The 10,744-nt window shown below is 51.6% G+C and overlaps 1 protein-coding gene across 9 annotated transcripts in view; it reads right to left on the bottom strand.

Annotated features, from left to right (window-relative positions):
* SHANK2 (SH3 and multiple ankyrin repeat domains 2) overlaps nucleotides 1–10,744 on the bottom strand; it is a 687,472-nt gene that overhangs the window by 496,459 nt on the left and 180,269 nt on the right. For all 9 annotated transcript variants that reach the window (XM_032282493.1, XM_032282495.1, XM_032282494.1 and 6 more), the window contains one exon: nucleotides 7,762–7,878. In XM_032282493.1, the coding sequence (XP_032138384.1) occupies nucleotides 7,762–7,878 (117 nt within the window). The remainder of the gene's footprint in view (nucleotides 1–7,761; nucleotides 7,879–10,744) is intronic.

Raw genomic sequence — 10,744 nt, 5'->3', positions numbered from 1 at the left:
CACCACCGTCACTCACCATCAGTATGACCGTCGTCACTATCACCATCGCCATCATCACCACCACCACCACCATCACTATCACCATCATCACCATCCATATTACCAGCAAACCATCATCACCATCACCTGCATCACTTACCATCAATATGACCATTGTCACTATCACCATCACCATCGTCCTCACCACCATCACCACCACTACCACCGATGCCACTGTCCTCACCATCCATATCATCCAATCACTATCACCATCACTACCAACCTCACCACCATCACCACGACCACCACCATCACCATCATCAGCACCACCACCAATGCCACTGTCATCACCATCCATATCATCCAATCACTATCACCATCACTACCATCCTCATCACCGTCATCATCACCATCACTTGCATGACTCACCATCAATATGACCATCATCACCATCACCATTGCCTCCAACACCATCACCATCATCAATCTCACCACTATCACCATCACTCACCATCAACATGACCATCATCACTATCACCATCCACATCACCATCCCCTGCATCATTCACCATCAATTTGACCATCATCACTACCACTATCACCACCGTCCTCACCACCATCACCACCACCACTACCACTATCACCACCATCACCATCCATATCACCACCAGCATAGTCACCACCATCACAATTATCACCACCATCATCACAATCATCACCACCGTCATCACCTGCCATCACTCACCATCAACATGATCACTGTCACTATCATCATCAGCACTGCCATCATCGTTAGTATCATGACTTAATCTACAAGTAAAAAGAGGGAGGGTGGTATACAAAAGTAGTCTCATGGCACACTGAGTGACGGACACTCCTGGTATTTAGCACCCAGAAGCTGTGAATCCTAAATACCCAGCCATGCATGACACAGTCCTAGACAACAGAAGACTCCACCCTGACCCCCAGTGTCTGTAGCAGAAAAGCTCAAGGGCTATAAGACTCATCCAAAGAGACTGGAAGAATCTGAAAATCTAGGGAAGACAAATAGAATGCCTTTGTGTGGCAAGTTCCCCAGCTCCACAAGGGAACACCACCACTGCCATCATGACTGTATTTGGTGACCACAGGCCATGTTCAGGGAGAAGACCTGTCAAGCCACCATTAGATGCCATAATGACTTTGGCCATGCTCTGTGAAGGCAGAATGGAAAGAGACCTTAGTGAGCATGGAGTCTGGTATGCTAGTGCTGTCTCACAGTGGAGCCAGCTGCTGCTCTGCAGATTTCTCAGCATCACTGGAATTCTGAGTTATGGGTTGGAAGCCTGGCATCTGTACTATGCACAAGTTCTTGGGGTTATTCCAATATGGAGGTTATAGCTCAGTTACAAACCTCATTTATTCTGCTACATTGCCATCACCATCACCATCATCACTATCAACCACCACCATCATCACCATCACCATGACCATCACTATCACCATGACCAACCTCACCACCACCATCAGCGCCATCACTATCAACCACCATCATCACCATCACTGTCAGCATGACCATCATCACCATTACCTTGGTTACCATCATCACCATCACTGTGATTACCATCACCACCACTGCCACCACCATCTTCACCATCACCATCATCACTATCAACCATCATCACCATCACCATGATTACCATCACCACCACCATCACTACCAACCACCACCATCACTATATCAACCACCGCCATCGCCATGACCACCCACACCACCACCATCAGCACCATCACTGTCACTGTGACCACTATCAGCACCGTCATCTTGATTACCATCACCATCACAACCATCAACCACCACCATCAGCACCATCATCACCATCACTGTCACCATGGCCATCATCACCATCGCCTTGATTATCATCATCACTTTCACCATGATTAACATCACCACCACTGCCACCACCATCTTCACCATCACCATCATCATTATCAACCACCACCACCACCACGACCACCCTCACCACCACCACCATCAGCACCATCACCTTGATTACCATCACTACCACCACCAAAACCATCAACCACCACCACCATCGCCACCACCATCACCACTGCCTTCATCATCAGCACCACCACCACCACTCCTATCAGCACAGCCACTATTTACTGAGCATCCACTATGTTCCACGAACACCATATTAGCATAGATTTGTTTTCTATTTTTAGCCTCTTAGCGATGCTGTGAATTCAGTATAATCATCCCCACATTACAGATGAGGTAATTCAGGGCCCTAGAGAGACGACAGCCTGTCCAGCACAGCACAGCAAGGCAATGGTCTAGCCGATGGAACCCAGACCTCCAGGCTTCTTTGCACGACTGTGCCACTTCCCCAAGGCCGCCTCCTGACTCCCTTCCTTGAATCCTGTCCTGATTGTCCCACCCCTGGACAGTCTATTGTTCAACACTAACGTACTCCCTGCATGCCCTGTGTGTGTGCCCCGTAAGGCACCCTTTCTGCTTATAGTTGCCAGAGTGGTTTCTGCTGCCTCCAGTGCCTGCTGTCATGCAACCACATGCCTCACACATGTGTAGATGACGGGGAGTGAGTATAGCACGGTGTCCAGCTGGTGACACAAGAAGGAGACAAGCTTTGGGTCAAGTACAACACGCACTGGCTGTGGGACAGAGGCGGGACTTCTGCATTCCTCCCAGGCACTTACCGGAGACACAGACATGAAGCTGGGCCTCTCTTGGAATCACACGAGGTACGGTTTGGACCAGCTTCTTTAATGACATTAGTAAGACACTCCAAAGAGTTTGGGAAGGGAACGAGAGAGGAGATTGAAGACACGCTGAACCCCAAGGAGGAGTAAGAGGGATTCACAAAGCTGTATCCTAGACCACTGGCTGACATTCCGACTGTAGCCAGAGGTCAAGGGGCCGACAAGCCCAGAGCCTGTGACCTGCCCACTGGTTCCTGGAGGTCATGCAAGGCCAGGAGTCAAAACCAGGGGGGCCAGCTAAGGTACTTCCACCCAGGCAGGAGAGGGGGCACACACAGGCGGGAGTCGGACAGCTCTCCACACTGCCTCCAGAGGCCCCCTGGCTGCAGGAGAAGCCATCCAGCCCTGAGGAGGAGGATCCATCAATCAGACAGGTGGGGGAGAGGAGCAGATGCAGCCTTCTATTCCAAGCCTTAGCAAACAATGGCCTGCAAGCCAAATCGGCCCACTGCCTGTTTTGTAAATAAAGTTTTATTGGAACACAGCTACACTCTGATTTACATACTGTCTATGGCTGCTTTTGCACTGCCATGGCAGTTGAGTTGTTATGACAGGGTCCATGTAACACGCAAAGCCTAAAATATTCACCAACTGGCTCTTGAGAGCAAAAGCAGCTGGCTCCTGTGCTATCCTGAGGCCCAAGGTGGGGAGAGGATGTCCTGGAGCCCTAGTCAGCTTGGGACCCTTCTGGAGCCAGCAGCTGAAGTGTAGGACAGACAGGGGCATGTGGACCATGGAGTGATGTTGAGTTGAGCTCAATACAGATCATCACAATGTGTTAGACTTTTCTAATAGGAAAGAAACATCAACACTTTCAAATACCATCTTGCCCACAATTATTTCAAGTGACAAAAAATAGGCTTTTCTTGATTTTTCAAGATAAAATGTGCTTGCAACCTACTGGGGAAAATTAAGGGATGTTTTTCCCATCGAAAGCAGTAATTAGGAAGCAGATGTTGGTGCAGATGTGTTTCCCAGCCACAGCCAAGCCTCATGATGTGTTTTCCTAATGCAGCTGAGAAATGTATCTCCACACTCACGCAGACATTTCAGCATCCACACGCTGTGGCATACCTATGGACACAGGTGCATACAAACCACATCAGTGTGCTTTCCTTGAGGGGGAAGCCAGCAGCTCTGCAAAGCACTGCTCACAGCCCAGCTGAAATGCTACCCACCCCCAGCCAGCCTGGCTGTTCTCTTGTGCCACGTGTGAAAGATGGCACCTATGCCTCTGATGGCATCCACACATGCTTCCTCTCGGGTGGGCCCAAGGGGAAGGGACTTATCAGCAGAGAAAACAGGGAAGGCATAATAACTGCCTGGTCCTGGACATTTCACCCTGGCTATGTCTTCCAACGGGCTGCAGAGCAAAATGTACGACTAACTATGTGAGGGAGGCATTACCAGAAGTCCTGACTGAGGGGCAGGAAGTCTGAACTAGGTGCTGAAGGATGCACAGGAGTTTTCCAGGGCAAAGAAGCAAAGAAGATTTTATAGCTAGAAGCCAAGTGGGACTCCAGCAGAGGGGCTGGAGGCGTGGGCTGGTGAGTAGCCATGGAAGGGCTGAGGAACGGCTTGGGTAAAGGGTGAGGCTTGAGATTTCAGCCCGGAGGCCACAGCAAGTCCACAGGATGGGAACCCTGCTTTGGGTCGGGAAGATAATGCTGACAGCTTGCGGGGGATAGACCCAGACACAAAGAGCCCTGGACCTCCATCAGGGCTCCTCCTCTGAGACCCCCCTCTGTTCGTCCAGGAGGAAGAGCCACGCCCTCCCACCCCATGCCGCTCTGTCACTTAGTGAAGCACCCACACCTCGCCACCCTCCCGATCTGAAGTTCCCTGAAATGGGAGAAAGAGTAAAAAGAAGCAGAGGACAGAGGTGTTCTCCAATAGTGATGTCCAGGAGTTACCCTGACTTTGAGCACCCAGAAACAGAGAAACAGCCCCTGTCCTCCTAAAGCAGTGCCCGCATGCCACCTATGCCCCATGAGCTCCGGGCCCCTTCTCACCAGCTCCACTCCACAGGCCGCCCCCACTGCCTAAACCCTCACGACTTCCCCCCTCCCGTGGGACCAGTAGCCCCCTCACCCTGCTTTGCCTCTTGTGAGGCCACGGTACACACACTAGATGGGGAGTCACTTGGCCTTGTCATTTAGGATTCAGCCTCGCAGAGGGCAGGGCTCACGTCCTACAAGCCTTCAGTGCTTTCCAGACACATTCATTTCCTGCTATTCTTGGCTCTTCCGCTTGGTCTTACAGGGAATAGTGTGAAGATTATTATTCGGTTTTTCACATCGAGGTTCCACTTGTGGGTGTTTTTCACCGAAAGAAATGAAAACGGGGTCTTGAACAAATCTTTGCAAACCTATGTTCACAGCTGCATCATCCACGACACCCAAAAGGTGGAAGCAAGCCGGGGCCCGCTGCCAGGTGCCCATGCATAAAGACCACACAACTGAGTATTATTTAGCTTGAAAATATCGTTCAGCTTAAAAAGGAAAGACAAAAAATCCCAACACAGACTACAGCACGGACAAACCTGGAAAACATCGCGCTCAGTAAAATAAGCCAGACACGAAAGGACACACGCTTCATGCTTCTACTCACGTTGAGTCCCTGTAACAGGAAGATCTACAGACACAGAAAGCAGAACGGGGGTTGCCAGGGGCTGAGGAGGGGGGAGTTATTGTTTGATGGGGACAGAATTTCAGTTTTGTAAGATTAAGAGAGTTTTGGAGATGAATGGTGGGCGGTTCCACAGCCACGTGAGTGGGCTTAATGCCACGGAACAGCACACTTAAAAGTGGTTAAAATGGTGTACTTTGCCACTTAAAGAAAAAGCACATTGGGGCATTGGGGCATATCTGTCCCGTGCAGTGGTGGAAGGCTTATGTTATTTATGTATGTTTGTTTGTAAGAGTCTAGCTCTGTCTCCCAGGCTGGAGTGCACTGACATGATCTGCAACCCGCGCCTCCCAGAGTGCTGGGATTACAGGTGTGGGCCACTGCACCTGGCCAGGCTTGCTTTTGTAAATTACATTTTATTTTTTTGGGACTCTCACTCTGTCGCCCAGGCTGGAGTGCAGTGGCGCTCATCTCAATGCAACCTCCGCCTCCCAGGTCCAAGCGATTCTCCTGCCTCAGCCTCCTGAGTAGCTGGGATTACAGGCGCCCACCACGCCCAGCTACTTTTTGTATTTTTAGTACAGATGGGGTTTCACCATGTTGGTCAGGCTGGTCTCGAACTCCTGATCTCATGAGCCGCTGGCCTCGGCCTCCCAAAGTGCTGGGATTACAGGCATGAGCCACCATGCCCAGCCCAGGCTTGCTTTTTTAATTTTTATTTTGGAGACAGGGTTTCAGTCTGTCACCCAGGCTGGAGTGCAGTGGCATGATCTTGGCTTCCTATAGCCTTAAACCCCCAGGCTCAAGTGATCGTCCCATCTCAGCCTCCCAAGTAGCTGAGACCACAGGCACATGCCACCATACCAGGCTAATTTTTTCAGGCTAATTTTTTAATTTTCTGTAGAGATGAGGTCTCACCATGTTGCCCAGGCTAATCTCAAACTGGATCAAGCGATCCGCCCGCCTCGGTCTCCCAAAGCACTGGGATTACAGGAGTAAGCTGATGCACGTGGCCGGAAGGCTTGCTTTTGTCATGTGACAGAGCCACGCATGCCTGGCGGGGGTACCAGAACTATCCTGGGGCTTTGTTCACCATGTCCTTCCCCTTCTCATGACTGATCTGCCCCTCTCCATGTCCCACATAGAGGCCTGCAAACGGGGTAGATAGCCGACCCCAGAACTGAGCAGGATTTGCATCCCAGCTACGGAGGGTGGACAAGAGCACTTGGATCCTCGCGCATCTTCTGGGGCATGGGTGGCATCGAGGCGCGGCCGTGACCAGACCTGAACCTTGAGCCCAGTTCTGGCACCTGCTGTGTGAGCAGGCAGCTCGCCTCACCTTCCTGGGGTTCTATTTCCTCTCTTCTACAATAGGGTAACCGTTTCCACCAAGGCAGCAGAGGACCTGAGACACCCCCTGCAAGGCCTTCCCGGTGCCCCCCAGGGTTAGGGCTGGCTGGGGTGCATGCCGCTGAAGCATGTGAGAAACAAATTTACCCACTTAAACCTAAAGAATTGACTCAGAGACCCGGAGAACAGCGAAAGTGAGGCCCCCCCCCCCCCTTTTTTCTTTGAGACCTAGTCTCGCTCTGCCCCCCAGGCTGGAGTGCAGTGCCATGATCCTGGCACACTGCAACCTCCCTGCCTCCTGGGTTTAAGCGATTCTCCTGCCTCAGCCTCCCAAGTAGCTGGGACTACAGCCACGCGCCACCACGCCTGGATAATTTTTTGTATTTTTAGTAGAGACAGGGTTTCACCGTGTTAGCCAGGATGGTCTGGATCTCCTGACCTCGTGATTCACCCGCCTTGGCCTCCCAAAGTGCTGAGATTACAGGTGTGAGCCACCGCACCCAGCCCTGAAAATCAGACTCTTAATGACGGTTTTGCAAGATCGGGCGTCTGATGGGCAGGCACGCCCAGCACAGTTTCAACAAGGAACTTGCTCCCCAGGGCACAGGCCCCTCCCCCGGTTCCTCAAAGGCTGAGTACTATGAGGTCACAGTTTTTCCGGATGTTGCCTGTTGGTTGTTGGGTTGGGGCTTCAGGTGGTTTTTAAGGGTTATTTTGCTGCGTTTTGCAAATTGCAATTTTAGTTAGCTTTTGCGGCTTTGTAAGTACTTGACTTATGATCCAAGTCGCTGGGCAGGCTGATAAGAACAGACAAATCGAGCAGTTTTGCAGGCCAGTAAACTTTCACCTCAGACTAAACGTTTTTGGTTTGGGTGAGGGCAAGAAAGAGGCAGGGGCAGGCAAGCGGGCGTTTGCTATTTAAGCAAGGGCTTCCTGTATTTTCCTTTGTAGTTTGCCGACTTAAGCCGATTTAAGGCACTTTGTTTCGGAAATGGGCCACAGTATACATAAGTTCCTTCAAGCGTGCTCTCCACTCACCTGGTTGTAGAGGGCGCAGATGTGCAAGGCCGTGTTCCCGGAGGCATTCTGGGCACTCATGTCTGCCCCGTAGAACAGCAGGTGCTCCAGGTGCTGCACGTGCCCGTACCTGCAGGCCTGAAACGCAGAACCCAGGCTGTGAGTCGGGAACCCTCCACACAACAGCCACAGGCACACGCAAAGTACAGCGGCCCCTCGGCTGCTCTACCAGAACCCCGAGGCAGGGCAGGACAGGGCCTCTGTGGACCCCAACCACCCACCCACCATCTGGGCAAGGGCTCCAAACACATCAGCCGTCGTGCCAGGCCCCTGGCTGTGGACCGGGGAGAAGGACATTCATGGTGGGACTGGGGACTGGTGCTCAGCTGTGAGACAGAGGGTCTGCGAAGGGGCCACAAAGTTCCTTCCAGCCCTATCTGGAGGCCGAGAGCCCAGAGGCACAGGGCGTCTTTCTCCCAAGCTCAGCCAGCTCCACAAGATGCAAACCAGAATGCTCAGCACTGGCCTCAGTTACCCGAGATCCCCCTTCCAGGGAGAGATCCCCCTTCCAGGGAGGCGGTACAAATGGTCAGGAGAGGCCCTCGCAGGCTCTTCCCTCCGCCGCATCCACAGGAGTGAGCCCGGTCCTTCTATGTGCGAGGGACGGCCCCACGACTGCTTTAATGCAGTCCAGCTCCGAAGCCGGCCTCAGGCTGCAGGGGTACATCAGCCCCACATATAATCAACTCCTCTCGGAGACCTTCTGTGGGGCAACACGTGTGGTTTCTGAACCATCAGGGCTCGGGGGTCAGACAGACCCAGGCATGAACCATGTATCAGAACTTTTGCCTCGGCACCTATGTGCAGCCTCATCTGTAGGCAGGAACAACCCTCAACCCTCGCAGGGTTCAGATGAACGTGGGACAAAGAACCCCTCAGGGCCTCACACGAGGCTGGGCGCTGAGTCAGCACTCAGTAAACCAGCATAGCCCCTCCCTGCTCAAGCCTACAGGGGCCAGGGAGGTCCCTGCGCAGGTGGTGAGGCCGTCTCTGTCCAGCCACACACTGCTCCACATTGAAGCCACAACCTTGGACTTGGAGAAATGTCGGTCCTGACCCAACACATCTCACCCTCAAGGTCGGGAGGAAAAGAGGTGACCCCTGCCAAGGGCAGGCGGCCGAGGGGTGTTGAGAGCAGTGGGTGCCGTGGCAGCCCAGGAAGGGTTTCTCACAAATCCTGCTTTTCTGCTAAATGAGACAGATAGAGGTGAACTTCAGCTTCTCACAGTCCACAAGAAAGAGCCACACCCCAGCGATTAACAGTGAGGAAATATGACAGGGAAGATACTGAAACTATTAATTGGATGAGCTGTTAAAAAAAGAAACCCAAGAAATATCCATTTACCATCACTGTGCCTTTGACAAATCTCATCAATTTATAAATAGACCCCTGCTGCAGATCTCACGGCTCTCACCTGCCTGGCCCTCATGGCCCCTTCCTCTGAGAACTGCAGCTGTGTCTGCCTTTGGGGGCCACCCTAACTCCACCTTCAGAGGTCCAGGGAAGGTCTCCCCACCCAACTCCTGCAGAAGTGCAAGACACAGGCAGGAGCAATCAGGTTCATCTCCCAGGCACAGTGAGGGACGCCCGTGTGATCTCAGAGAAGATGCCAAGTTCCAAGCAAGAACATTTGTCAGGACTACTAGGAAAAATTCTTTCTTCCTTCCAGAGTGGAAAGCAGAAAAGTGACAGAGCCCTGGAGCTGCTGGGACCCTCAACGCCGAAGGGAAGTGTGGCAGGTGCAGGGAGAAGAAGAAAGGAAAAAGGAGAGAAAGAGAGACAAAGAGAAGAGACAGGAAGAGTCATGCACATAGCTAAGCTGACACTGTATGAGCCCCTCCATGCTACAACTGACTCTGCAATTTCAGGGACATAAAGATTAGGCAGAATTCCCTCCCCTACACCCATTAGTTTGCATTGGGATTTGTGTTCCTTAAACTGAAGGATCCCTGGCTATTTGGAACTCCCTGAAGGACTTCTGGAGGCAACACGTTACAGCTTAATTTAATTGCTCTTTGGTCAATAAAGACAACTAATACTAGCATAAAAACATGGAACAATTAATCCACACTCATTATTCCCCTTTCCCTAGTTAATCTGAATTTATGAGCTTGTAAGTCCCATCAGTCAGATGGAGCCAGCGCACTCTTTCCTTGCAAGGGCAAAATAGGCTCAACGGGAAGAGAGAAAACGGAGCTGCTGACTCCAGGTTGATATCTCGTAGGAGCATTCCCAAGAGCATTCTTCCATTTTCCTCTTCTCCTGTGTCCATGGCTTTATAACACACAAACCCGGGAAATACAGAGAAGTGTGAACAAAACCCAGAAATCACCCAGAATCCCATAGCCTTACTGCTAGCAGTGATTTTTTTTTTCAAGCGTCATTTCAGCTAGGGTCTTCTTTCTGTTCTAACCCCTGGTTGTTGAGGTACAGAGCTCACGCCTGCTGAGGAAGACGCAGTGGCCGTGCAGATGCATAAGGGGCATCCAAGCCAGGAGGCGGGCAGAGAGATCCACAGACATGCACGGAGGGCACTGCACACACAAGGACACTTAGGAAGGAGAATGGGAGCCCAGGTCTCACTGTCAGTGAAGGAAGTTATGAATACAGTACAGGAGAAAACTGGAATATGCCTTGTGGCGTTGGCTTGGAATGGGAGTGTCAGGAGAAACTCACAGCTCTTAATATAGAGACAAATAAAACTGAAAATGTACATGCCCACGTGGCTACCCATCCCTCACTCTGGCTACTGAGAGGATGCAGGACCAGCAACAGCCCAGCAGCCATCAGCACCCCAAGCACCTACACCGTGGCTTCTAAATACCACCCCACACTAAAAAGAACCAGGCTCCTTGGAGAAACGGCTGATTCCTGAGGCAGGAAAAGACCTAAGTGAGCTTGAAATACCTTGTGCCAGAAACAAAGGAAATGGTAAAAAATCAT

Source organism: Sapajus apella, unplaced genomic scaffold (assembly GCF_009761245.1).
Source record: "Sapajus apella isolate SASKATOON/1434 unplaced genomic scaffold, GSC_monkey_1.0 scaffold14, whole genome shotgun sequence".
Taxonomy (NCBI): Eukaryota; Metazoa; Chordata; class Mammalia; order Primates; family Cebidae; genus Sapajus; species Sapajus apella.
The sequence above is the reverse complement of the archived record's forward strand: the minus strand, read 5'-3'. Positions and strand labels throughout refer to the sequence as shown.